Source organism: Euwallacea fornicatus, chromosome 30 (assembly GCF_040115645.1).
Source record: "Euwallacea fornicatus isolate EFF26 chromosome 30, ASM4011564v1, whole genome shotgun sequence".
Lineage (NCBI taxonomy): Eukaryota > Metazoa > Arthropoda > Insecta > Coleoptera > Curculionidae > Euwallacea > Euwallacea fornicatus.
In genome coordinates, this window is record NC_089570.1 from 1607441 (window position 1) to 1633047 (window position 25607).

The 25607-nt window shown below is 40.2% G+C and overlaps 5 protein-coding genes across 11 annotated transcripts; 2 read left to right on the forward strand and 3 right to left on the reverse strand.

The window, feature by feature from the left end:
* Positions 1 to 48: 48 nt before the first annotated feature.
* Positions 49 to 3108, reverse strand: eIF2Bepsilon (eukaryotic translation initiation factor 2B subunit epsilon). Its single transcript, XM_066298569.1, has 11 exons — positions 2835 to 3108; positions 2433 to 2557; positions 2191 to 2382; positions 1939 to 2116; positions 1585 to 1829; positions 1484 to 1534; positions 1093 to 1403; positions 824 to 1039; positions 550 to 668; positions 331 to 495; positions 49 to 269 (listed from the first exon to the last, which is right to left on the reverse strand). Exons 1-11 carry the CDS (start codon positions 2943 to 2945, stop codon positions 63 to 65), a joined length of 1920 nt encoding a protein of 639 aa, XP_066154666.1. The 5' UTR covers positions 2946 to 3108; the 3' UTR covers positions 49 to 62.
* A 246-nt stretch (positions 3109 to 3354) lies between these two features.
* On the forward strand, positions 3355 to 8859 carry Oseg6 (intraflagellar transport protein Oseg6). Of its 2 annotated transcripts, XM_066298564.1 has the most exons (20): positions 3355 to 3495; positions 3618 to 3772; positions 3860 to 4078; positions 4134 to 4344; positions 4395 to 4681; positions 4732 to 4975; positions 5026 to 5262; positions 5314 to 5586; positions 5649 to 5796; positions 5848 to 6058; positions 6110 to 6490; positions 6544 to 6787; positions 6847 to 7118; positions 7201 to 7450; positions 7501 to 7760; positions 7810 to 8006; positions 8062 to 8171; positions 8218 to 8406; positions 8457 to 8533; positions 8588 to 8859. In XM_066298564.1, the coding sequence occupies exons 1-20, from the start codon at positions 3481 to 3483 to the stop codon at positions 8688 to 8690; spliced, it is 4083 nt and encodes a 1360-aa protein (XP_066154661.1). In that variant the 5' UTR covers positions 3355 to 3480; the 3' UTR covers positions 8691 to 8859. The 2 variants fall into 2 exon arrangements, with proteins under 2 accessions (XP_066154661.1, XP_066154662.1); XM_066298565.1 differs by lacking the exons at positions 3355 to 3495; positions 3618 to 3772; positions 3860 to 4078; positions 4134 to 4344 and having other exon boundaries at positions 4580 to 4671.
* Positions 8860 to 9493: 634 nt separating this feature from the next.
* LOC136347856 (transient receptor potential protein-like) lies at positions 9494 to 16136 on the reverse strand. Its single transcript, XM_066298213.1, has 18 exons — positions 15932 to 16136; positions 15501 to 15645; positions 15256 to 15351; positions 15069 to 15211; positions 14814 to 15015; positions 14591 to 14761; positions 14310 to 14544; positions 14100 to 14252; positions 13894 to 14039; positions 13732 to 13838; positions 13549 to 13682; positions 13366 to 13489; positions 12944 to 13304; positions 12670 to 12892; positions 12285 to 12614; positions 12070 to 12228; positions 10773 to 10843; positions 9494 to 9894 (listed from the first exon to the last, which is right to left on the reverse strand). The coding sequence occupies exons 1-18, from the start codon at positions 16087 to 16089 to the stop codon at positions 9538 to 9540; spliced, it is 3315 nt and encodes a 1104-aa protein (XP_066154310.1). The 5' UTR covers positions 16090 to 16136; the 3' UTR covers positions 9494 to 9537.
* Positions 10850 to 21299, forward strand: LOC136347854 (transient-receptor-potential-like protein). Of its 5 annotated transcripts, none has more exons than XM_066298210.1 (19): positions 10850 to 11018; positions 15790 to 15851; positions 16723 to 16847; positions 16905 to 17336; positions 17390 to 17570; positions 17628 to 17819; positions 17870 to 18104; positions 18161 to 18313; positions 18366 to 18621; positions 18677 to 18810; positions 18864 to 18987; positions 19043 to 19238; positions 19291 to 19458; positions 19517 to 19742; positions 19792 to 19921; positions 19973 to 20053; positions 20110 to 20297; positions 20351 to 21009; positions 21059 to 21299. In XM_066298210.1, exons 2-19 carry the CDS (start codon positions 15795 to 15797, stop codon positions 21197 to 21199), a joined length of 3678 nt encoding a protein of 1225 aa, XP_066154307.1. In that variant the 5' UTR covers positions 10850 to 11018; positions 15790 to 15794; the 3' UTR covers positions 21200 to 21299. The 5 variants fall into 5 exon arrangements, with proteins under 5 accessions (XP_066154307.1, XP_066154306.1, XP_066154302.1 ...); XM_066298209.1 differs by lacking the exons at positions 10850 to 11018; positions 15790 to 15851 and adding an exon at positions 16445 to 16667 and having other exon boundaries at positions 20351 to 20521; positions 20585 to 21009; XM_066298208.1 differs by lacking the exons at positions 10850 to 11018; positions 15790 to 15851 and adding an exon at positions 16452 to 16667 and having other exon boundaries at positions 20351 to 20869; positions 20921 to 21009.
* Positions 21282 to 25545, reverse strand: LOC136347858 (putative sodium-dependent multivitamin transporter). 2 transcript variants are annotated; one of them, XM_066298222.1, is made up of 10 exons: positions 25432 to 25545; positions 23985 to 24180; positions 23710 to 23931; positions 23502 to 23658; positions 23264 to 23447; positions 22937 to 23207; positions 22729 to 22875; positions 22010 to 22234; positions 21801 to 21955; positions 21282 to 21745 (listed from the first exon to the last, which is right to left on the reverse strand). In XM_066298222.1, exons 2-10 carry the CDS (start codon positions 24105 to 24107, stop codon positions 21490 to 21492), a joined length of 1740 nt encoding a protein of 579 aa, XP_066154319.1. In that variant the 5' UTR covers positions 24108 to 24180; positions 25432 to 25545; the 3' UTR covers positions 21282 to 21489. The 2 variants fall into 2 exon arrangements, with proteins under 2 accessions (XP_066154319.1, XP_066154318.1); XM_066298221.1 differs by lacking the exon at positions 25432 to 25545 and having other exon boundaries at positions 23985 to 24808.
* Positions 25546 to 25607: the final 62 nt, after the last annotated feature.

Sequence of the window (25607 nt, forward strand, 5' to 3'; positions counted from 1 at the left end):
TCCCTACTTATAGACATAATAATCGAAGGTAATAAATGAAACTAAAAATAACAGATAAATTTTTATTCAGAATCGTCAGAAGATTCCTCTTCGGCTTCCTGTAGCCAATCGACAAATGGCTTTACCTCAGTACACAACTTTGAATCATTTTTGAGACTGGAAAACCACTTGATTATAGCCTCTTCGCTTAGATAATCTTTCTCATACAAGTATTTTAGAGCGAATATAACCCACTTATCTTTTAACTGCAAACCTGAGTCTGCAGTTTCCTAAAAAATGGTTTCATCTTTTATATTTATGAAAAGTGCAGACACATTCTCCAATACTCACTTCTACAGCTTGTAGACAGTCATCCATGGCACTATCGTTTTTTATATAATTCCTTAACACTGGAGAAAAATAAAACAACAATTGGGCGAAACTGGAGAAATATTGAGGGCCTGCTTGCAAGCTCTGGGACATAATTAATATTGCTTTAATTACGTTGAAGTTTACCTGAAAGTAATAATAATATTACCATAAAAATATCGTAAAAACACACTATTATACCTCTTTTACAGTGACGTTATATGCATATCGAGAGGAATTGATTTCCAGAATTAAATTTTCACATGGTAATTTATCTTCGAAACCTCTAGTCAGACTATCAATGACTTCAGAAAAAAACACTGCAATTGATACAAAATTTAAAAACGTATTGAGCCCAAACTATTATAATGTGCTGTTCCTTGCAGATTCTTGATTTATTATGGTGATGGTGACGGAAACTTGGTGTTAGTTAACAGCGCATTACTAATTTAACCCTTAATTTAAAAAAAATTACGTTTAGTGTCATCAGGAGGGGGTGTCTGAGTATGGGACAAATCGTCCTCACTCTCACTAAAGGCGTCATCGCTCTGATATTCTGAGTCATATAGAGCATCGTCCACATGCAGTCTCGACATTTGCCGAGCCAGAAGTATATCTAATAGAAGATCTTCCTCATCTTCTTCAATCTTCAATCGATAAGCGGCTTCGCCTAATTTATCTTTGGGTTCAGCTAAAATTACATTCCTTTAATCAATTAGTTATTACCTTACTGGAAGAACCTACAGTGTTTCGCCTCCGTGGCTTGCAGGAGAGCATTTTCCACAAAAAGATTTTCCTTAATAATCACTCCCTTCCCCAATATAGAACCAGCAGTTACTTTAGCCCCCTTTTTAATTACACAATCAGGGCCTATAATACTTAAAGATATTATACTGTCATCTTCTATGCGGCAGTTTTCGAAGATGAAAGAATCATAGACTTTGACATTTTCACCCAGCACTACATTAGGTCCTAATATGCTCCTATATAAACTTGCTGATAGGCTCAATTTTGATGTAGGAGATATGGCAGAATCATTTGGGCCAGGTCTGCTTCTACAGCCAATTCAAATCACCCAAAGAAATTGTTTCATTTAAATGTCAAATTATATTTTAGTTGTGTTTTGGAATATTACCTGGTTGTAGATGGAATTAGGGGACATATCCATTGATTCTTCAACTCCAGGCTAAAAATATGACACAGATTACATAATTCATGAATCTATGAATTACACACCTTAGTGCCTGATAGGTCCGCCAGTTTTGTACCGCCCCACCATAATCAGTACCTTTCAGAACAGTACAATACACAGTGCTGCCTAGAATTTCCTCATTCATTAATAAACCCCTCACAAAATCATCTTTAGTTTGAAAATCGAAATTATCAGAATATAATGGTAATACAGATGAAGAGCATATTGCAACATGGGTATCTTTAAGATTATGGCGAAGGAAAACTGAAGGGTTCTCTAGGAAGATTTCCTAAAGAAAATTACATTTATGAATATGGCAGACCAAGTTAATAACATAAACAACCAACAATTTGTTATCTGATCATACAATTGTAAGAATCTGTGAAAAAATTACATACCAGGGGAAAATCTATTTTCTTCCCAGCAGTCTTGTATGTTTTCTTGTGAAATAAGACCCTGTTTTTACTATTTACTACAATTATGACCTCATCCTGTGGACAGAGACTTTTGTGCCCCAATCCACTCTCTTGAAACACTAGTGTCATAGCTGCCCCTTTATCTGCTTGACAAGTTTCACTGAAATTTCACCAATTTCATTAGCCCATAGATGTAAAAAATATATATTTCTGAGGAAATCATTATATATTTACCTATGCTTTTTTAGGAGAGGTAAAAGAGAGATATTTGAAATAACTCCTGGTTCTAACAAAACAAAATCACCTCTTAAAAGACCTTTTGCATCCAAATCTCTTAAGCAATCGCCGAACGAACGACAACTCTCTGAGACTATTACGTGTACTTTCATTGTCAAACTCCATCCTACAGTTTCTTTAATACTTTTTCTGAAATCTCAAAGGTGTCTTAAAGAGTTTTCTTCTGTTCATTTACTTACTTTATATGTGCTTTGATTTCGGTCACATGATTGCAACAGAAAAGGAAAGTTTCCTCAACACCCCCTAAAGAGAGAAATTCGAGAGTGTACTCTATTAATGGTTTATTGACTATAGGGAAAAAGCTCTGAAATAAAATAGGAGAAATTACTGGAAAAATATCTTTGTTAAAATCTTCGAAGTAAGAACATATTATTATTTATGTGTATAAAATTAAATTGTGTCACTCTGTGTCATGTCAGGATAATTCGGTTTCAGGAAGGATTACTAATATCTACCATGTTTCAGGGATTATTGGTGACAATACGGTGACTATTAATTTACTTATATTTAGTAACAGCTTTAATTGGTGTATTAATCAAACTACTAATTACATGAACTTTTTTATGTATTTTAGCTCTCACCAACGGAATATCATTAGATATTGGAACAAATTCATCTTCGAACGTATCCGCTACCAGAATTGCCTGTACCACATTATCTTTTGAAACCAGCTCTGATCGCTTTTTTGACATGTTGCAAACGAGCTATTAGAGGAATTATTGGGCATATGGGGCTTGTATACAGTATTTGCTACTAGTGGGGGCACTTCTTTTCTTATACTTTAATTTGGATTTATTTGAGGTTAATAATGACTCTCAAGGACAGAAACATCTATTTAAAGATGTCGAAATTGTAATGTAAATTATGTATAATATATAATTTAAACAAACATTTACAGTTCTGTGGTTACTTATTGAATTGTAAGCAATAGAACGTTTCTTCAATGCTAACTGACTTCGAGAACATGATATAATAGAGACGAATTTGTATTATAAAGAAAACATTTTACCTTGTTTTAAAAATACTTCCTCTCTTCCTCTTAGCAAACCAAGAATGCGTGTATTAAACAAGGATATAACGTAACCTACAAAATCAACAGCCATATTTCTACTGGATTTGTTTTGTTTACATTTGCCATTTAAATTTGTTGCTTGGTTTTGCTTTGTTTGTATTCACGCTTTAATTTCTTTAATAATTAATCATTAATCTTAATGACTAACTCAAATTATGGGATCAGAAAAGGTATAATTATTAAATTAGTTTCTAATTTCCTCTTAAATTTTTTGCAGAACATATAAATTTGCCATTACCCAAACTACTCAAAATATTTTTACACCTCTTTCCATTCTTACATAATATTTTAGCTTCTATTCCGCCTCGAGCAGCCCCATGGAAATGGAGATATATTTGTAACATGGCAAAAAGGTTCGGGCATATACTTAGCTACAACAGGCATTGACTGTATGGTCAATATATTTGATCGTTATGGAGGAATTGTGGAAAGAATTCGCCTACCAAAGTGAGCATTATTTAGCATCTAGGCATATGCCCTATTTGTCATAACTGCTTCACTGATATTTTTATACACCTTTACAACTTTTTTAAGTCTCTGTACAAGCTTTGGTTGGGACAGTGATGGTGACCTCCTCGGCATTGTCAGCCAATCCCAGTTGATTATTTGGGATGCAAATGCTACCAAGAAAACTGTTATTGATGTGGGCTTAAAAGATTACATGTCATGTTTGACATGGGCTAAAACAAGTCCATTGGTTGCTATTGGTACAACCAAGGGGAATGTATCAATTTACAATCATAATACCTCCAAGTTAGTTCAGACATAAACACACTTTTCTTTGAATTTATTTTTTTAATTTCATTAGGAGAATTCCAGTTATTGGGAAACATACAAAAAAGATTACTTGTGGTGCTTGGAATAAAGAGAATTTGCTTGCGTTAGGATCAGAAGATAGAACCATTTCAGTTAGCAATAGTGAAGGGGATACTCTGAAAGTAATTAACTTAAGAGCTGAACCGTCAGATATAAATTTCTCAGAAATTAAGATAGATGAAAGGCTCGGTGGAGAAAACACTGTACAATTGTTATGTTAAATTGAGACTCAATATGATTAAAGCCCTTTTAGATTAGTGCCATAGTGGGCCGAAGAACCCTTTATTTGTACAAATTACTTGATCCAGACAATCCTTTCGAACTAGCATTTCAACAACATTATGGGTCAATCATCTCCTATAAGTGGTATGGGGATGGCTATATTTTAATAGGATTCTCTGCAGGATTCTTCATTTCCATATCCACCCATATAAAGGAGGTGGGACAGGAACTATTTCAAATCCGAAATCATAAAAACATATTGACAGACATAACTATCTGTGAATTGATAGGAAAAGCTGCATCATGTGGCGATAACAGGTTGATGGCATTTTCTTTTTAAAGCCAACATAGACATATATGTTTTTCAGTGTTAAAATTCACGATTTGTCCAATCTCCAAGAAACTTCAAGTGTGATAAATCTGTCTCAAGAGGCAGGCCTGCAAGGTATTTCATGGAGTGCTGATGGGCAGTTACTTGCAGTTGTAACCAAAGGTGGTTCAGTCAATGTTTATGTATCACATATGCAGTTGTTGACTGCAGTTTGTCCTCCTAAAATCGCGATTTTGTCTAGTCTAACTGAGATTAGTGTATATAGTTATGCTGCAGACAAAGTATGATTAGTAGTTTTCCCATCAAGTTTGGGTAATGTCAAAGGTTTTAGGACAAACTCAAGCCAGTTTTTGTGAATTTGTCTACTGAACCGTCATTTATTGGGGTGGGTCAGTACCATTTGGCTGCTGGGATGAACAACAGGATATGGTTTTATGACTTAACCAAAATAGCTGATGATGTACCTGTGAATGTAGCAGACAGGCAATATTTAGGTGCAATAACTAGTGTGAAATTAAATCCCGAATATGCTTCAGTTCTTTTTGAAGGAAAAATTCAGTTACACATGGTATTTTAAAATAATCATAATGGTTGTTTTGGTATTACAGTAGTTTTCTAGATTGAGCAACCAGAGGTATGTCATGAAGACCGTGAATCTAAACTATTCCCAGAGGAAGGCAACCAAAATTTTTTAATCACATGTCACGAACTCACGACAGATTTTTTGGTTTATGGCACTGATATGGGGCATTTGATTTATTTCCATGTAGAGGAATGGGCCAAAGCTATGGAGTATAAGCATAATGTGGGCATTAGTCATATTTATTTAGACCCTTCTGGGACCAGACTGGTGCTGGTTGATGAGAAAGGATTGGGATACGTTTACAATGCAGTAAGTGATGAGATCTTTTACTTAAGACTTGGTCAAAAACCCCTCATTACCTTTCATTTAAGGTTACTAACGAATTGATTTCCATCCCAAACATGCCCGCAAAAGTCAACGGAGTCACCTGGGACAGTCACATTTCTGACCGCAATATATTTATTGTTTATGACGATAACGAAATACACACTTATTTATACATTAAGCTGCATATTGATGGTAAAAAGAAATTTCAAGGACAATCTTAAAAAAACAGAGACACTTTTGCAGGTACGAAAGTAAAAAAAGTTGGAGAAACCCTACTTGTCTCCAAGCAGATCCCTTTAATAATGTATCAGGGCGAGGTGATGTGTGCCACATCCAGTGGACAATTGTCCCAACTGACTTTAACTACTCACGATGTTTCTCAAATGAGTACAATATTAGATCGAGACAGGAAAAATTTAGAAACCAATTTCCATAAACAATTATGTTTGCATAGGTGCGTGTTTTAATTCAAATCTTCACTCCTAATTTACACAAATCTAAATAGGTTTCGCTCCGCATGGAAAAGTTGCCAGAACCTAAAATCCAAAGACTTGTTTTTGCAATTAGCTGTGGAATGCCTCAAAATCTTAGAGCTTGATATTGCTATTGAGGTTTACTCTGAAATCGAAGACGTAGCGATGGTGCTTTCTCTCCAAACAATCCGAGACATTGACGACTGGAAATTGCTGTTTGGTTACGTTGCCATGTATTTAAACGAGTACGATAATGCACAGAAATGGTTTCTGAAGTCGAATCAGCCCCTAATTGCTTTGGAGATGAGAAGAGACCTGTTGCAGTGGGAGGAAGCGCTTGAATTGGCCAAGAAAGTGGCGCAGGAGCAGGTCTCCATGATATCCAGGGAGTATGCTCAGCAGCTAGAGTTTTTGTATGTTGGTTAGCTTTAGTTTTGAAAGTACGTTGAAAATGCGGATCTTATAGGGGTAATTACGGAGAAGCTCTAGTGAACTACGAAATAGGCTTGCAGGAAAATCTCAATCCGGACCATACCTTTACGTGCAGAGCTGGCATAGCCCGAACAACGTTAAATTGCGGTAATTACCGACATGGAATCAGCATTGCAGTAGAAATGGATAATAAACAGTTACTGAAGGAATGTGCTGAGATTCTAGAGAAAAAAAGACAATTTGGCGAGGCTGCAACTTTGTTCCAGAAGTGTGACCTAGTTAGTTTAAAATATCGCTTTTTTCTTTGTGGACGTTTCTTTTTGAATGTGGTTTTTAGTACGACAAAGCGGCCTCTAACTATATTATTCTGAAAAACTGGTCCAAAGTGGGCGAACTCTTGCCCCATGTAACTTCGAATAAAATTTACCTGCAATACGCCAAGGCGAAAGAGCAGGAAGGTCGATATGAGGAAGCAGTTAAAGCGTATGAAAGAGCTAGAGATCACGATTCTTTGATTCGGTTGCATTTGGAGCACTTGAATAATCCAGAAGTGGCCGTTGATATTGTCCAGGAAACGAAGAGTGTTGAAGGGGCGAAACTCGTTGCTAAGTAGGTCCTCACTTTTATTTTATATGGAACGTTCTGTTAAGGTTATAGGAGTTTTTATGGCGAAAAATCTTACTAATTTTAGATTTTTCCAACAATTAAATGATATTACATCCGCGATAAAATTCCTAGTAATCTCAAAATGCATCGATGACGCATTTGACTTGGCCAAAAAAAGCGGTAAAGTTGAGCTTTACGGGGAAGTCCTTCTTAATAGTTTCACTGATGAAGATATAAAACCAAAAGATTTCTCAAAAATCGCGGAGTATTTTGAAAACGAAAGAAACCCCCTTTTAGCCGGGAAATATTGGTTTCACGCGAAGGAGTATCACAAGGTAGGGGTCAAGCTTTTTTTTACTTTCAATCCAATTCAGAACTTTATCAGGCAATGAGGCTGCTTCTCGCAGCTGCAAAATCAGTCTCCAAGGAAAAAGAAGCTGTAACTACATTAATCGACGTGGTAGCTTCGTCTAATGACGAGTCTCTAGCTCAAACTCTCATAGAGTTTCTGTTGGGTGACTCAGACGGAGTACCCAAAGACCCTAAATATTTGTTTCGGCTATACATGGCCAGAAAACAATATAAGGAAGCTTCAAAATCGGCCCTGATCATAGCAAATGAGGAACAAATTAACGGGTTTTATAGGTAAATATTGGTTTTAGTGCACTTCACAGAAGTTCAAGAAACATTTTAGAAACGCCCATGATGTTTTGTTCGCAATGTACCAGGAATTGAAGCAAAACAATATAACGATTCCCTTGGAAATGTACACAAACCTAATGCTGCTTCACAGCTATATATTAGTGCGACTTCACGTGAAACGTGGAGATCACATAAAGGGAGCAAGACTACTCATACGAGTCTCGAGCAATATTTCGAAATTCCCTTCTCGTATGTACTTTTCATTTCGCTTTGAGCCCAGAGGTAACTAATTTTTCTGTAACAGATGTCGTTCCTATTTTGACTTCAACTGTGATAGAATGCCATAGAGCCGGTTTAAAGCATGCGGCTTACAAATATGCCACCACCCTCATGAATCCAGAGTATCGGAAACAGGTAATTGGTAGTTTATAGTAGTGATTCAGTTTAATGGTTTTCTTAGGTTGATCAGAAATATGCTAAGAAAATCGAAGCAGTCGTTCGGAGGCCTCCCAAAGTTGGCAAAGAAGGTGAGGAAAGTGAGGATCCAGAGGAACGAGAAACTCCATGTCCCTACTGCGATAAAGTACTGCGAGAAACTGAAATGACGTGCAATAATTGCAAGAATAACTTGCCATTTTGTGTGGCGACTGTAAGATATTTTTGTATGGTTTTTTCACAGATTTTTTAACGTATTCTTAGGGACGGCATATATCTCGTAACGGCCTTACTTCCTGCCCAAACTGCGAATTTCCGGCTTTCTTGGACGATTTTCTTGAGTAATATTATTTTCATCATCTGTAGTAATAAGAGTTAGTAATTTTTGATTTTAGACTGTTGAAAACTGAAGAGTCTTGCCCAATGTGCTCAGAACCTGTGGACTCAAACCATCTGGAACAGCTACGAGACATCAATCAGTATTTAAATATCGAATAGGTTAATTCTCAGTTACGTTGTAATTAGATATAGTAGTCATCGACGACTTGCCACAAGCACTTTTGATCTCATGCTGAAATTTTCTAATTGTTTTTATGTCAGTTGTTATTTTTATAAATAATTATTTATAATAGAGTTTTAGTGCAATAAAAAATGATGATGCAGTAAAGAGCCTTTTCTTTAATCCTCTCTATAAGCTTTATGAAAGTGGTTCAGTGTCTTGAAAGGGAATGGGCATTATGGGCAACTATTTTCTGAAATTGTCGTATTGGACTTTTTTCATTCACCAAACATCAAGAAAAGGAATGTTTAAGTCTAAATACGATTTTAGAAGCACAATATTGGATAAATAGATTAATAATACCGCTTACGCCTGTAAAAAAAATGCTCGTGCTGGGGAGACTTTAACGAAGTTTTCATCATTTCATGATTTTTGAAACACCCAATTTCTGAAATCGCGTTTTATTTTTTCTTCAATCATTTTTTGATATTAAGAATCTCATTATAGTTGACACGAAACAAGTGAATTTTAAATTAACTAATCCAGAAAACATTCTCTGGTCAAACAGGCGCTCAAGCGAGTTCAGACTTGCAGTTAAACGGATTTATTCTTGGAAATGTGGATTTGGATAATGATCAAAACATTTACTGAAGCGCGATACAAAACGGTAGATTCAGATTTATTCTCCCGAATGTTTTGACTGATCGGATGGTTAGTGGGGAAAATACCCTGGAACTTATCATCGGATGTGGAGCTGTTATGTATAACGCGATTAGCTTGTAGATTAAGAAGTGGGAATAAATTAGCTTAGAATTCCTGGTTTTATTGATAAAAAATAGCACTAGATTAGATCCATCCAGAGCGCTTTTTCCCAGTTAGTTTGGATTTCATGGATTCGACTTTGATGGGCGAGCTTGGAGGATTGAGCTTGCCTTGTTCAGCTTCCGGAACAGCTTCTGAAACAGCTTCCATTAAGTCCTTTGCGTTCAGAACTGTGTGTGGCACATTTTCTGCACTATTCGCTGCGTTAGCACCAACAGATTCTTCTGCAGGAGAAGGTATTGGAGATACTTTTTGAGGGCGATTCTCTGCAAGAACCCCAGGCTCCTCACAAGAAATACTTCTTCTGGCATTGTTTATGCCTGCTGAAGAAGACTGTTTTTTAGAACTAGGCCGTGGAGGTGGTTCTTCAATATGAGCTTCCTGGAAAGGAAAGTGTTGTAATAACTTTTGGAATCGAGTTTTCAGCACTTTAATGAATATGTTTTTGAACGAATAAACAGCACGTCTAGGATCTTGCGATGCTGTAAACAGGGGAAGGCATATGGAATTATTTTGTTTATGTAACGCATATTAATAGAACGTAAAGATAATTTATAGTGTATACTTAGATACATTTTGTATTCTGTGACATAGAAAAGAAAACACCCCGTAAGAATGATTTCATATAAATACATCGCTAAAAAATTAAACAAATTCGACTGCTAAAATCCAAAAAAACCTTAATAATAACATGTCGCCCCCCTGTTTTGTCTTGTGCAGTCCTGGACAGGTCTCACCATCGATTCATTAAGATGATCAATGTTTTCTTGAGGCATTTCATTCCAAACTATTTGTAAGGCATTAAAGAGCACCGTTAGGCTTTGTGAGAGATGGGGTAAATTTTGTAACTTTCTGCCCACAATATCCCATACATGTTCGATTGGTGATAGGTCTGGAGGTCTAGGTGGCCAAAGCAACAAATGGATCAAAAACGGTAAGAGGCAGCACAAGATGAGGTAGATTTTAATTAAAATTCAACTCCGAAAAGATCTCGGAATCATCCTGTTTTTACTAGAACTTATCTGGAAAAGGTATTAAATGGACCTAATGAAGATATAATCCGCACTGGTCTGAATATACCAACAAAACACCCCTTTTCCACCTATCGGTGATACAAAGATGTGAAGCGATGAAGACTTTAAAAACCGGTAAAATAATTCATTTTCTATAGATTCGTTTTTCCTTTATAAGAGTTTCTCTTCTGTCGATTTCATGATTTATTATATTTTCTTAATATATTTACAAGTGTGCTTGCTTACCGTAAATCTCTCCTCGGTGCTATTACTGGAATGCGCATTGTTTTCACTCGAAACTGGATCTATTGCAGCTCCTATAAAGAAAGTAATGAGCATATGATTTACAAATTTTAATGTCTAAAAATAACGCTTTTTCCCCTTACTTTGCTTAAAACTCTCTTTCAAATAGGTCTCAGTTATTACTTTGATACTCCTCTGCAATGAGATTTTGTGTGTTATATGTGCCATGGTTTGAAGGCCTCTAATCAGGTCCGTATCATCAGCTTATATAATTTTTACCTAACTTACCAGAACTAACCTGAACAAATCATTTTTTCTGTGATTGAGGGGATTCTATTGCCCAAACATGGTTTGGCTCAAAGCGATCTAGCTCGCCCACTACGTCGGGTTGGTTTTCCTATCCAGGAATCACCGACCGACTAAATTCCCCTTCGTCACACCCCCACCCTGAGGCGTTTCTGTGGTCTGAGTTTCAGTTTTTCCCTCTTTCAGAAGGCTAATTCGCAGGCCTGCTTTGCATTCATTATTCTTCTAATCAGCTTTGATGCTGTTCTACTAATTTTCGAATTTTATCATCACGTCTGGAATGTTCTCTTTAATCATTAAAAAACCCTACGGTCTCGGCTAGTTTCCTTCCTTCTTCCCATTGTTCTAGTGCTTCATTATTTTTGTCATAGTACTAGCACTTTGTCTCCGGTTTAACTCAAATTCAAAAATATTCTGTATCCTGTAATCGCCTGATTTAATCCTCTCTTTTTAAACAAGTCAACTTGTCCACGTCTCTGATAAAATTTTTTGTCCATCCCTCGGAGATGTCCCACCGCGCTTGCCACAGTCCGAGAGTCGATTTCTTTGCTTCTATACATTTCCCCTTGTCCAGTGGTATTTTGGTTATTCTAGTATAGCGTTATCCCTGCTATGTCCAGATCCGCGCTCTTCACCGAAGGTCCACCTGAACTAACCTTTTTTTGTAGAAGAGAGAACTTTAATAGGTACCCGGTTTGTTTGTCTGGTGTCTGGGCTATATGGAATTCATCCCCCTGTGGAGACCCACTGAAACCTTCCCCCTTTACCACAAATCCGTCTGGAAACCGTCGTCGTTTAGACGGCAGCATGGTTCTTCCCGTCTGTGGACACCTTTAGCTTCTTGTTGATTATTATTCTCTTTGGAATTCGTTTACCTTTTCATTGAAAATTCAGTATGCTTTCCCAGTATTCTTACCAATAAGTGATTCTTTCTGCCCATGGACACTTCTAACCTGAACTAACCCGAACAAACCTGAACTAACTTTTCCAGTACCTTCAAATTGAATTAGATGTTTCCTGTCGTCTTCCTGCGTTAAACTAGTGGTCAGTTCGTCTTCAGACTTCTTGTAGTCTTCCTCGATTTTCTTGGACATGAATTTAGCATAAGCCACTCTAGCCCCCCTGGGGACCTCGACCAGCTTCGGGTTATACTCTGCAATTGCCCAATATCAACGATGCGATTAACAATCCACAGAAACATGAACTCACCTAGTAGCTTCTCGTCCTCGATCTGCACAGGCTGATTAACATTCGTGAATATGTGCTTTCGCAAACTTTGCCTTTTTCTTCTGGAAAATTCGGCCTCCTGGGCCGACCCAATTGGGTTGCTCGCCGTGGTGTTTCTCCGTACCAGCTCGTTCCAATTCTTCTTCTTGGTCTTGAACGTAGTTCTCCTTCCCAAAACCTTCGCAATTTGGCCGAAGACGTTTTTGGGCTCGTCTAAGTTTTGTTGAATTTCATTTTCGATTCCCTCGACTATGCCTATGTGGAAGTCCGTCAAAAGGCGCCTTTCCATGGTTTTTCCCTTCTTTCCAGATACTGCAAATGAGCAGTTTTGTTTCCGAGCCGTTTTCGATGGTTCTTGACCAGTTACCTTGAGTGTCCTCCAATGATACCGTAGGTGTCTTCATGCCGTTCTGCCTGAGAATGTCTATGAGCTCATACCTCAGAGTGGAAATATCTTGTCTGATCTCCATTACGTCGTCCTCAGTTATGTGGTAATCGTCCCTTTTCCTCTGTTCTGCCGTAACATATCTCCTGACAAGCAGCTTCATGATGGTTTCATGCTTTTGCCTGGATATTTCTCTGGATTTGTTCTGCATACAAAAATTTCCACAACTCAGCCTGCATTCAGGATAAACACACACCTTAAAGCTCTCAGTGCCGAGCCTAGATTCACCACAACCCAGCCTCCTCTTAAGAGCCTTAGGGGTCGGAACCATATTAAAGGGGGGCGGCAGCGAATCTCCATCGTCAAAGTAGCTCACCCACAGGCGACTTCTGGCAAACTTCCATTCGGTGTCCGATCTCTCCGATATGATCTGGTATGAATTGGACATCATGGCAATGAGCATGTTCAACAGAACGATCACGTTAATGACCGAGTATGAGCCGAACATGAGCAAGGCCCAGAATCTGGTAAAGCCCTTGATTCCCGTTAGCTCGAAGGTCATGAGGTCCACCAACCCGAAACTAGCCCAGAAGAGCGATTGAGAGGTTTCGAACAGGCTAAAAAATTGATTTTTTTAATCAATAAGCTTTGCTTGGGTTTTCGTGGCGGTAGGGCTACTTGGCGTATCTCCTCCAGATGGTGCAGGCCTTGTCATTATTCTCGAAGTCTGGCAAACCAGTGGGCAAGTGGTAGCACTTGTTTTTCTCCAGTTCTGCGTAGTACCAGAGCAGCTGGTTGAGCCCTGATTGGGGAAAGGGAAGTGTGGGGTTTAATGTGATATTGTAAAGGGTCATAGTTTACCACAACCGAATGCGAAGAGAACCAAAGAGTATATGAAGAAAAATTTCACTATGTCGATTATCATGCGTCCCAGGGATATTTGAAGGGGCCCTAGATGGGGATTGACGCTGAAGATGTGGACTAGTTTCAAGAAACTAAAAAAAAACACACTTAAGGTTGAGGGAGGTGTTGAGATTTAATCACCTGAAGATCATCCCAGCAGCGAAAGCTCCCTCGGAGAGCAGCATGGGCTCGAAGGAGTCCCATTCCTCTCGCGGATACCATGTGGGCTTGCCCAACTGCTCGTCCCTCTTAGTAGTGCCTCAAACGCTTAGATATTTAGAATAACTATAGAGGATCAATTACCCAGCAAATATAGTATGAGGTCAATCGTAGCGATAGCCAGAGCACGTAAAATACGTTGGTGATAAAATCCACGATGTTCCATAAGTCTGAGACATACTCGAGGAGACCGTTGCACCATAGCGACTTCATTTCTGCCCAAATCAGGCCTAAATTTCATGAAATTACGAGAGTTTTATGGAAATCTCCACTAAGAAAGATCTTCTCACTTATGACATACACGATGACTCCGCACTCGGCCAGGCCAAACAGAGCCCCTCTCTCCTTCCTCTCCCACTCGTCCACCATATCCTGGACCCACTCATTGCCAATAAACTCCAGGATCACTATTTCGATCCTTTGAGACGCCGCACCTAAGAGCACTAAAATTTCCACGAGTTCACTACAGTTTCCTTACATAAACGCTCAATGGTGGTTACTTAAAAAGAGCCCGTAAGAGGCCGAATGGATGATGAACTTGACAAAGGGCTTTTTCATGAAGAGCCCCATGTTGGAATGGGGGGCTACCAGATAAATGGTGCAATAAACGGGGAACATCATGGCCATGTTGGCCACTTGGACGCATTGTCCGATAATATTCTTCCTCCTGAAACCGGGAAGGCCTTCGTACCATATCGCCGCCAGCAACTGCTGGACGTTGGGATGCGCTATGAACTAGCGAATTTTATGATTTTGATGTAGACTTAATCTGTAACTTTACCTTTTTTTGTTTGTATTTTATTGCCAGTTTTAGTCTTTCTAAAGTTTGCCGCTCCCCAGTGACCCAGATTTCCCCATTCGGGTCATAATTGAGCATTATTTCTAGCTCATACGAGGTCCTGGCATGATCTAGAAGAGAAGTGGCGAAGTCCTGAACTTGATTCCGCATCTCCTGCATTAAATAAGTTTTTTTTTTGTTAATTTAGCATTCCAAAAGAAAATACGTTATATTCAGCTCTGAACTCTGTCTCCATTCTGCTGAGCCGGCGCAAGTCCCACGATAACTCAAAGGCTGTTAGCAGAGGGTCACTGGACGAGAGGCAAATCAACGAGGGCGACGATAGAGCCCTATAGGCGTTGATTCTGCTCTGCGAATGCCTTAGAGAATCCGCTCTGCTCGACTCAACGCATTCGTCACACCCACATCTGCACCATGAGAAACTCATACTCATCGCCCCATGCGCAACGCGCGAACTAACCTGACGTCGTGGGGCATCGGCAGAGTAGCTCCCCGGTCCAGAAGCAATTTGATGATTTCGTAATTGTTCTTATGAGCCGCCAGGATGAGGGGAGTGATGTCCGCGGTGAACGACGCCCCTGAGCGGTCCACTCGCTCCCAGCTCTAAAAATTGCTCTAGAAAGGGCTAAAACGAATGAGAAACTTACATAGAGGTCATCGGACCTATGGTGCTTTTCCTCCCAATTTAAGAGCAGTTCCACTGCCTCCACGTACTCTTCTTTGATCGCATGCAATAGTCCATCCTAAACGAAGAAGGAAGTGTTTTAGTGTAGGCAAGCTCTAATGGAAGCTCGGAATGCGCTCCGAAAGGGCGGTTTAAATCAGCTCATAATCTCTTGTGATCATGCCTCAGGTGCTCATAAATAACACGTAACATCAAATTCTAATTTACCTTAACTTCGATATGCTCTACGAGCAGGAGCTTCATCAACTCGATATTTTCGTTCTCGATTGCAGCAATTAGTGCGGATCGATTGAGTGGATCTACACAGTTGATATCGAACTCTTCAGGCTGCGACTTGTATTGGTCTATGATCCTGAGAATCATAATTGAGCGTGACTAAAGGTTTGTTTTGTCTGAATACATATTTGCCTTGCTCTTCAGGGGGATTGGGGTTATGCATGAGTGATCGTCAGCTTAACTAGCAGGATGTTTTGTGAGGGAATTTTTCTATTTTCAGCAAGAATGTCACCTCACAGATGGTCTGTCGGCAGGTTCTTCCACATTGGCCGAAGCAACAAGGTAAGGGACAATGACCGTTCAAGCTTTGTGGTGTTCTGTTGCAGTGTTCGCTGTGTCTGTGCAGAATTAGATCTAATTACCTTTGAACCGTGGCACAGTCTCCCCTTTCTGCATGCAGCAAAAAAGTCTTTTCAATCTGCGACAACGGCCGCTCTATGGGGTCATTGAGCAGCAGTCCGGAAGCGAAGGATTCCTCGACGTCTTGGATCAGCTTCTCTTGCGATTCCGTCCCCTTCATGGTTCCTCAAAATATCCCGACAGACAAATATCCAACGATTAAATGGATCGCCCCAGCAGGTGAAACGCAGATCTCGGAAAACCCTCAAGTTCGATCGATTCTTGTTTAATTTGATTAGAGTACCTATAGGGAAAGTTAGAACGAAAGTTGAACTGCTCTATTGCCCTTGGAATCGCATTACCTCGAGGTAATTGCTGTTTTTCCGGATAATATATGGGAGAGATAGGATTCCTGATCGTATCGGGAACGTTAATCTGGGGACTTCCCCGCCCAGTGAAGGAGATTCCCGTCCGGACCTGCATAAGGTTTCAAGCTAAATTTTCACTTTCAAGTCTTATAACAACAACCTTGTCCTGATTTCAATTCTCAAGACGCCCTCAGGTAATCCAATTTGCTAAATTGCATAAATGGATTAAATCTGGAAATGGGGACCACTTACATGCACTATTATGTCTCCCCAATTTCCGCTTTGCATTGCAATATGCAACATATCTGCACTTTCTTTTTTCTCGAACTTGCTCCTTCACTGTCTCAATCTCCGTTCCAGTCCTGGATCATCAACTATGGAGAAATCTGACGTAATTCGAATAACCTGAAGTATCAAATCTCTCCAGGATTTCCTTACTGTTGCAGGACGATGTGGAGGCCAAGGATACCAAGGCTTCAGTGCCTCTCCCCAACCTTCCCAAAACGCTGAACTTAGAAGAAAAGAAGTATCTCTTAGCGATTGAACGAGGCGACTTACCAAACGTCAGAAGGTAAGCTCTATTATCACCAACATGATTAGTCGGACTTGCCAGGAATTGCTGCCTCAGAATGCTCCAGAAGTCCCATAGGAACAAGACCCAACTGGACATCAATTGCGTGGACAGTCTGGGAAGAGGGGCCTTGACCATTGGAATCGACCAGGAAAACCTAGAAATGGTGGAGCTATTGGTGGTCATGGGAGTCGACACTCGGGATGCGCTTTTGTATGCCATCAATGTCGAGTTTGTTGAGGCGGTTGAGCTGCTTTTGGAACATGAGGAACTCATCCATAAAGAGGGAGAACTTTACGTAAGCTTCCTTATGTTTTTGTTCCTGCTTCCAAATGGTCATTTCCAGAGCTGGCAAAAAGTGGACATAAATACCGCAACGTTTACCCCGGATATAACTCCTCTAATCTTGGCAGCTCACAGAAACAACTACGAGATTTTGAAGATTCTGCTAGACAGAGGAGCGACCATTCCCATGCCTCATGACATCAAGTATGAGCATATTGTCCCGACTCATTGCAGCTGTACAGGTTCCTCATTTCTAGGTGTGGGTGTGATGCCTGCATATCCCAATCGGAAGAAGACTCCTTGAGATACTCCTTATCCAGATTAAACGAGTATCGGGCACTGGCAAGCCCCTCTTTGATAGCCTTGTCTTCCAGCGACCCCCTCTTAACAGCCTTCCAGCTCTCCTGGGAATTAAAGAATTTGGCATTTGCAGAGCCAGTAAGATCTAGAATAATTATTGCAAGACTGCTAGTTTGAATCCCTACGAATCACTAGGAAACTAAATCTGAATATATGGAACTACGCAAGCAATGCCAGCAATTCGCAGTGGATTTGTTGCAGCAATCCAGAAGCTCCACTGAGCTGGCCATTATCTTGAACCACGACCCGGACAGCCCCCCTTATAAAGAAGGGGAGCATATGAAGCTCGCCAGGCTGGAGCTGGCCATACTATATAAGCAGAAGAAGGTTGCTGGTGCAGCTGAATATCTGAGTTCCTCTATTAACAAGAATTATAGTTTGTAGCTCACCCCAATATCCAGCAATTACTCGCAGCCCTCTGGTACGAGGGCGTACCAGGCTTCAGGAGGAAGTCCACAGGGAAAAAACTCATGATTATTATGAAAGTCGCTCTCTTCTTCCCACTTTACTGCCTTCTCTACACCATCGCTCCAGAAACGAAGTGTGCAAAGCTAATGAGGAAGCCGTTCATGAAGTTCTTGATACACGCTTCCTCCTATCTCTTCTTTCTGTGTATGAAATTTGAAGCAGGAGCTCTTATGAAGTAATCAAAGTTTTGATCTCTTCAGTACTCCTCATATTGGTCTCGCTCAGGGCTGAAGATTTGTTCTTCGAGTACTTCGGGTCCGCATCCATGAAAGCTTACGTTCTGGAGAAGTACCAAAAGCAGCGAGGGAACATGCCGAATTTTCTGGAATATGTTGTGTTGATATACGTAGTGGGTATGATCGCGTGGAGAGTCCTGAATCTGATATTCTAAAAAGTTGTTTGCAGGCTTTATATTTGAAGAAACGCAGGAGATTTTCACTGAAGGTATCAAAAGCTATCTCAGGAACCTATGGAACTTCATAGATTTCACCAGGAATTTATTTTACACCTTGACTTTTGTACTGCGGGTTGCCGCATACATACAGCAAACCACCGAAATCCAAAAAGACCCTGGTACTGCCTTCCTGAGAAGAGAGCAATGGAACGCCTTTGACCCTCAGCTGATCGCCGAAGGCCTCTTCGCGGCCGCAAATATTTTTAGGTCCCAAAATCCTTCAAATCTCCTCCCCCAAGCTCCAACGATTCTTTACTTTCAGTGCCTTGAAACTAGTCCACCTCTTCTCAATAAACCCCCATTTGGGCCCACTACAGATTTCCTTGGGCCGAATGGTAATCGACATCGTCAAGTTCTTCTTCATCTACTCCTTGGTTCTCTTCGCTTTCGCTTGCGGTAAGGTCCTCTACACAATTCTCAAGTGAGAGTTTGAGACAATTCTCTAACAGGGTTAAACCAGCTGCTTTGGTACTTTTCGGATCTGGAAAAGCAGAAGTGCTATCACTTGCCCAATGGAGAGCCAGATTTCGACAATGCTGCGGATTCCTGCATGAAGTGGAGGCGATTTGCGAAGTGAGCTCAAACTCAGTAAAATCCTCACGCAATACTCAAATGATGTTTGTTATAGTGTGTTTGAGTCCTCTCAATCGCTCTTTTGGGCCTCATTCGGCATGATCGATTTGGACAGCTTTGAGCTCAAGGGAATTAAAACTTACACAAGATTTTGGGGCCTTTTAATGTTCGGATCATACAGCGTGATTAACGTAATCGTCTTGCTGAATCTCCTTATTGCCATGATGTCCAACTCATACGCCATGATCGAGGTAAATTCATAGTATGTATCGAACCTTTTACCTGCATAAGACGCATTTTCAGGAGCATGCAGATACTGAGTGGAAATTCGCTAGGACCAAACTCTGGATGAGTTACTTCGAGGAATCTGGAACCCTTCCTCCGCCATTCAACATCTTTCCCAGGCCCAAAAATCTCTTCAAGCTGCTGGGAATGAGGAAGAAGGATAAATTCAGGAGAATGTCCACCAAAGTCCGTAAAAGGTTCTTGTTTTATTGTTATTGTGATTGATTGGGGATGCGCTTTTTAGAGAAGGAATAGAGAGGAGAGGGAGCGCGATTACAGATACACTGCAGTTATGAGGGCTTTAGTTTGGAGATATGTGTCTGCGATGCACAGGAAGTGTGATGGGAGCTCAGTGACTGAGGACGACATCAATGAAGTAAAGAGCGACATATCCTCTTTCCGATACGAGCTCATTGAGCTCTTGAGCAAGAACGGGATGGACATCTCTTCTGCAGAGAAAAAGGAGAAAGGTACCAATCGCGCTTATTCAGTTCGTCTTCCTTTCAGTTATAATTCTAGCGATATTGGGCAAAAAGATGAAAGTGTGGGAGAGGAGGCTGATGAAGGACTTTAAAGTGGCCCCCGTCACTATGGACGAAAGCGAGGACATTTATACCCCACCCCCTGAGGGAGAGACCTCTCTAGCAAAGTAGGACCTTCGACAAGAAATTTTTAATTTTCTCCGTTCTTTCTCCATTAGATTCAGGAGGATTGCCAGGATGGCAGCTCTAAACTCGAGCTTAAACAAATGGCAGCAAGTGGTGAAAGGTGCCTGTATTGCGTACGCTCACGTAAGCAACGAGCTCTCACAACTAAATTTATTCCTACGAATTGCAGATCTCAGATTGGAAAATGCCACAGCAAAGACTCGTTTAAAAAACAACAAAACCTCCAAAGGGCCATGGAGGAAGTGAAACGGTTGGCCACCAGGAGCCCCATGGTGGTTCAATACGAGCCGACCATGGACTTGCCCGACTACACAGGAGAAGAGATAGTTCGATTGGTCAAAGATGTATCTCCTTTGGGTACTTGATCAGTATTTTAGGATTATTGTCCTTTAGCGTGATAATATTTACAGCCTCATTGAAGGTGAGCCAGGTAAGCATTTCACCCATAGAAGAGCAGAAACAGAAAAGCCCGGCTTTGTCCCCTGTTGTCTCGGTGATTCCACCCCCACCTGCGACTGTGAAAGCGCCCATAGAAGCCGATTTGATTGACTTGAAGAGGCCAATTGAAGATGAGAAAACAGGTTCGCTTCCAGCATATTTAAATCGAGAAACCCCCGCTCTATCATCTAAAGCTCGTCTTGAAGAAGAAGCAAAACCGCCTCTTTATGATGAAGCATCTGCAGATCAAAAACAGTATGCAGGGAAGCAAGTTCCCAGCCCCAAACAGTTTGGCTTTCAATGCATCAACTCTCCCTCTCCAACGAGACATTATGACTCTTCCATAAAATCCAGAGCTGAAGAGAAGAACTCTAAGGAGGGTGACATTGTAGATCAGGGAGCAGCTGCGAGTTCACAGGATTCAGAAAGTAAAGAGAGTTCTGATGAGCTGAAGAAGATCTTCGCCACAGATACTGTTGAGAGTTGCAAGGGTAAGGCATTTTCTTGGAGTAAGTGGAATTCATACAGGCAAACTTATGCAGATGCCATAGAGGACTCGGTGGGAGAGGATAAAGATGAGGTTTTTGAAGAAGCCAAGTCGGATTTTGTGGATGAGGATCCAATGAGACAAGTAAGTGGTTTTAATTTGGGAAATGGAGCTGTGATTTAGCCCTTTGAAGGTTGATGAAGTCTCTAGGGCTCCTGTCGCGACCTTGCAGCTCCCTTCACGTCTCAGACCAGTAACGCCCATGAGCCAGAGAAATATCCAAAAAGTTGGGGATGTGGGCAGGACAAAGCAACCCAAATACGGCTGGCTGTGAACTGGGAATTTACATCCAGGAAGGTTAAATCAAACCACTTTTGATGTAATAAAATTTTTATATATTTTTCTCCGAATAAAAAACAGGTTTTTTTACTTAAGTAATACTGTTGATAAAGCTGGAAAATACATATATTCTTTAAGACTATCACGGAATGGCGGTGGTAGAAATCCGAGAAACGGAAGCAAAACAATCACTGAGAGCACCATTAGAAAGGAGTTTTCGCACCGCTTTGGAATAAAATAGTCATTATTCGTGTTATTTCGATTAAATTTTTCTTCTCCTTTGCATCAAAGGCGAGTACTCATGTCCTCAATAGGCTCAAATTTTCTCACTAACTGGAACTCCCCCTTTTCATCTCTCCTAATGGGCAGATCTCTGGCCAGTGGCCTCGCGAATAAATTCGGATCGTAATTCTCATCCTTTATCGTCTTTCTGGTAATTTGTCTGGCGATTAAACTAGCAATGTAGCCGACCACAAAGGTCACAACGAGGCCTATCACTCCGTTGTACAAGTACGACACTCGGTACAACCAGGGAAAATCCCTAAAAATAAACTGATTATTAACAATTTGGTGATTCACGCATAAACATTTAGTACCTTGGAATTATCTGAAGCTTTTTTATGGAAGTGACATTGAAACTCCCAGCTGCACACCCATGGAGTGAACTGGGCAAAGGTCTTAAAGGCGGTTTTGGAGCAAATGCCACCCACATTGCTACAATCATTCCACATAGAAGGCCTAGCAGGGACCCCTATGAATTCGCTTTTTTTAGTAATAATTAAACCACCAATTTACTAGATAGTACCACTTCGTTGGCCATACGAGTGAACATTCCCAATGTGAAGAATCCTAAAACCGGGCCCCCTACCGCTCCAAATATCGTGAGGGAGGCTTTGAGAATCGCCCCTAGATGCTGCACTAAGAAAGCCATCCCCAGACATATTAGCCCATAGACCAGGGCAATGCATTTGGTGAGGGTTGCAGCGCTTTTCGGGGATAGTTCTGACTTGTGCAAGTAGGCGCGAAAGGGCTGAAATAATTCAGTATAAATTAAGCAATATGAAAAGGTGAGTTACGCCAATGTAATATGCATGCTTATGTTATTTGGCCCTGCTGAAATATTCTACCTACGCCAATGAGTACACGAGAAATTTTTTAAATTTATTTCTTCGGCTCTAATAACACAGAGACGAACGAGAGGGGTACTGAAGAATCTTGGAATCAAGACAAAAACCAGTTTTTAACCCAGAATTTTTGGAAAAATATAGCTACGTGGAAACCCATTTTCGTATTCATTTCGGAACTCCTAAAATTCCTCTCTAGATTTTGAAAATTCCCACTTATCCTATCGAAATATGAGGGCGTACCGAAGAAGTTTTGAGGGCACACAAATCCGAGAAGACAGGGCGCTTGATAAGGCTGAAGTATCGGGAATTTGTCTCTACTCAGAAAGTAAATTCTATTGGCAGAGCCGGCCTTAGCAAGTTTATCGTCTCCCATAAGGCCGGACCTGTCTACTGTTACCTTGTAATAGTCTTCCATCGCAACTGCAGCTACACTATTTAAAATGGCGGACACTGTAGATAAAGTAGCGCTAAATATCCCAGCTACGAACAACCCTGCCAGTCCTGGAATATGACCCATAGTGTCGACCACGTAATAAGGCATAAGCTGAAACATTCCGTTTAATAGACGTGACTCCCTTTGGGGAAGATCCAGATCCATCACCTACCTGGTCCATGCTGGTAATGTACCCTGCTTTCAAAGGATCACAGGTAGAATATTTGGAATAAATTGCCAACCCAGCAAACGACGTGGTTACCCCCAGTAAGCAAAAAATTGGCCAGTTAAGCCATAAAGCCTTTTGAGCCCTCTTTAAATCTCTCACGGTTAAGTACCTCTGGATTTGAGTTTGATTTACTCCATACAGCGATAAGAAGAGCACACCCCCTCCTAATATCAGCGAAAGCCAGGAGTGTCTAACCGTGGGATCTGGGTTAAAGCTGTGATAGGTAAAGGAATTACATGGGGTCCTGATCAATTACTTGAGAGAATTTACTTCCAGATATCGGTTCTGTTGCCTTTAGAGGCGATTTTCCATATCTCGGAAATTCCGCCATGGGTTGCAATGGCACTCCCGATCACGCTAAAGACCCCGATAAACATCAAAAGGGACTGAAATACATCGGTCATTACTACGGCTTTCATGCCTCCTATGGTCGAATAGAATGTGCACACAAGACCTGTAATAATCATCACAGTTTTAATAAATTCAATGATTTTTTCAATAATTTCACCAGTGGTCATCACCGCAGTTACTCTATGTATGCCCGTGAGAGCTTCTAATGCTAAAGCAGGGGCGTAGATTACAACCCCCGTATACAGGGTCATTTGCAAGGTGTATGCTAACGATGCGGCCAATCTGGAGCTTCTCCCGAAACGCAGCTCCAAATACTTATGAGAAAAATCCGAATTAATGGATTTTAATTAAAAGGGCGTCCTTACCTTATAGGCACTAGTGGTTTGAAGCCTGAAAAATACTGGTAAGTACAGGTAAACAGCCACTGGGGTGAACACCAAGTGGCCCAGATAAATGAGGATAAATTGAAAGCCAAACATGTAGTTCTCGCCTGAAACTCCTAAAATTGTTATTGCGGACATAAATGAGGCCATCAGTGATATTGCTACTGGATACACCGATAGATTTTGATCGGCTAGAAGGTATTCCTAAGGGAACACCATTTTAGCGCCTATTCTGATCATATTATTATGGCTCATACCCTGACGGTTTTCTGCTTCCCTCCAGTAAACCGGTAGTAGATCCCAATAGAAGACGAAATGAGAAGAACCAACACCAGGATTACATAATCCCAAACTCCAAACCCTGATGGGTGGCCCTCCATGCTTCTAGCAATGGAGGATGCTTCAGTCTTCACTCTCTGCTTCTCTCTTCCTTCTAACACGCCAATGTGGTTTCTGTAGCGTTATAATAATCTCATGAGATCTTGAACTGTAAATTCTCCGATGGTGCCGATTCGTTAGTCCGAGTTGTTTTTGGGAGAGTTAATTTTGGTTAGGTCGAAAACAAACTTGCTTTTGGATCGGCGCGCGTCACACTGTCTTATTTAATTACTTAGTAGGTCTCTGTTCAGTTTACATTAGACAGAAATGAAATGGTATTAGCACAAGGTCAAAAGCAAAAACTGCTTAAGTTCCGTAATTGTTATTGAGTATTACTAATTCCATTCAATTTCGAGCAACGTGGTTGATTCGGCTAGGAACGGGGAAAGTAATTGCGATCAACGCTAGGCACGTCACTGACTCAGCAAACTCATTTATTTATTATTAATTTTGATTGTAATAAAGATCGATCATATGCATTCTCGTATTCAAATGATAGCAAATTGATTTGTTTACAATTACAAAAGTAAGATGTAACGCCAATTCATCTTTCGAAACGCTTTAGTGACCCCAATAGAGTGGAAGATGACTATGCCAATAATTAATCTTGATTGGCAACAATTACTGTGTGAATATGTGAAAAGATTATTTTTGAATAATTATTAGTGATAATGCATTGTGAGCTTTAGAAAACTTCTGGGTCTTGGGAGTCGCTGGACACTAAATCTGACCAGGCGTGGTAGATGAACAAAAATAATTATTGCAAGCCTTGAAAAATTTTGAAAAAATCTACCTTGACACATCAGTGAGGACATGATTTTTACATGAAAAAATATCGACCATTTTACGGAATTTTGATATACCGTGGAAATCTTAATATATGGGCGGCGTGAATGGCGTCAAAATCGATAAACACGTATAAATTTTACAAAATTAAAACTATTTTAGGACCACCATTTTATGTTAATTTTTAATTTAATTTAATCCAATCTTGTCCCACCTATATTTCAAGACAGGCAAAATGTCGCCATTTGTTTCATATAATTTTACTATTCCTAATGTTTTTTAACCAATCCCTCCAGAATATCTCTAATCTCATGTACCGTTTTTAACAATACAATTTTAAGTATTATCACTCATATTTTCATAAAAGTGTCTAGGAATGGATGAATTTATGGAAACCAATGGCGAAAACTTTCAGCGTCGCTATAGGTCACGCAGGCCACGACCAGACTGAATTGAATTTTAAATAAATATCTGAAAAACTATTAAAATTATGTTATTTATCTTAAATGGTACACTTTTTGGGAACTTATGGATACGTACCAAAATTCACACCACATTCCTAATTTCCTTAATTAAATTATTGCCCTGAATTTATCCCCAGAGGTAAATTTTAATTAAATCTAACGTGCTTTTAGTAATATAACAACGTTCGTAAAATAAACATATTTTCAATTAACTGTTTATCACGCTTATCTAACCGTCTTTTGAGCGAATAG

Bases quoted from the DNA above. Each gene is read 5' to 3' on its own strand.
- LOC136347856 (XM_066298213.1), bottom strand. From the start codon at position 16,089: ATGAAGGGGACGGAATCGCAAGAGAAGCTGATCCAAGACGTCGAGGAA. The intron at 15,646-15,931 runs GTAATTAGATCT...TATGATTCTCAG, and splicing joins GACTGTGCCACGGTTCAAAG to GATCATAGACCAATACAAGT. The intron at 15,212-15,255 runs GTAAGTTTCTCA...AGCAATTTTTAG, and splicing joins ATAGGTCCGATGACCTCTAT to AGCTGGGAGCGAGTGGACCG.
- LOC136347854 (XM_066298205.1), top strand. From the start codon at position 16,539: ATGTCTCCCCAATTTCCGCTTTGCATTGCAATATGCAACATATCTGCA. The intron at 18,314-18,365 runs GTATGATCGCGT...AGTTGTTTGCAG, and splicing joins TGTGTTGATATACGTAGTGG to GCTTTATATTTGAAGAAACG. The intron at 19,743-19,791 runs GTACCAATCGCG...TTATAATTCTAG, and splicing joins TGCAGAGAAAAAGGAGAAAG to CGATATTGGGCAAAAAGATG.
- Oseg6 (XM_066298564.1), top strand. The intron at 3,773-3,859 runs GTGAGCATTATT...AACTTTTTTAAG, and splicing joins GAAAGAATTCGCCTACCAAA to TCTCTGTACAAGCTTTGGTT. The intron at 8,407-8,456 runs GTAAGATATTTT...ACGTATTCTTAG, and splicing joins TGCCATTTTGTGTGGCGACT to GGACGGCATATATCTCGTAA.
- eIF2Bepsilon (XM_066298569.1), bottom strand. From the start codon at position 2,945: ATGTCAAAAAAGCGATCAGAGCTGGTTTCAAAAGATAATGTGGTACAG. The intron at 2,558-2,834 runs GTGAGAGCTAAA...ATTTTATTTCAG, and splicing joins TATCTAATGATATTCCGTTG to AGCTTTTTCCCTATAGTCAA. The intron at 669-823 runs GTAATTTTTTTT...TATCAATTGCAG, and splicing joins CCCTCCTGATGACACTAAAC to TGTTTTTTTCTGAAGTCATT.
- LOC136347858 (XM_066298222.1), bottom strand. From the start codon at position 24,107: ATGGAGGGCCACCCATCAGGGTTTGGAGTTTGGGATTATGTAATCCTG. The intron at 23,932-23,984 runs GTATGAGCCATA...GTGTTCCCTTAG, and splicing joins GGAAGCAGAAAACCGTCAGG to GAATACCTTCTAGCCGATCA. The intron at 21,746-21,800 runs GTACTAAATGTT...GTTTATTTTTAG, and splicing joins AAGCTTCAGATAATTCCAAG to GGATTTTCCCTGGTTGTACC.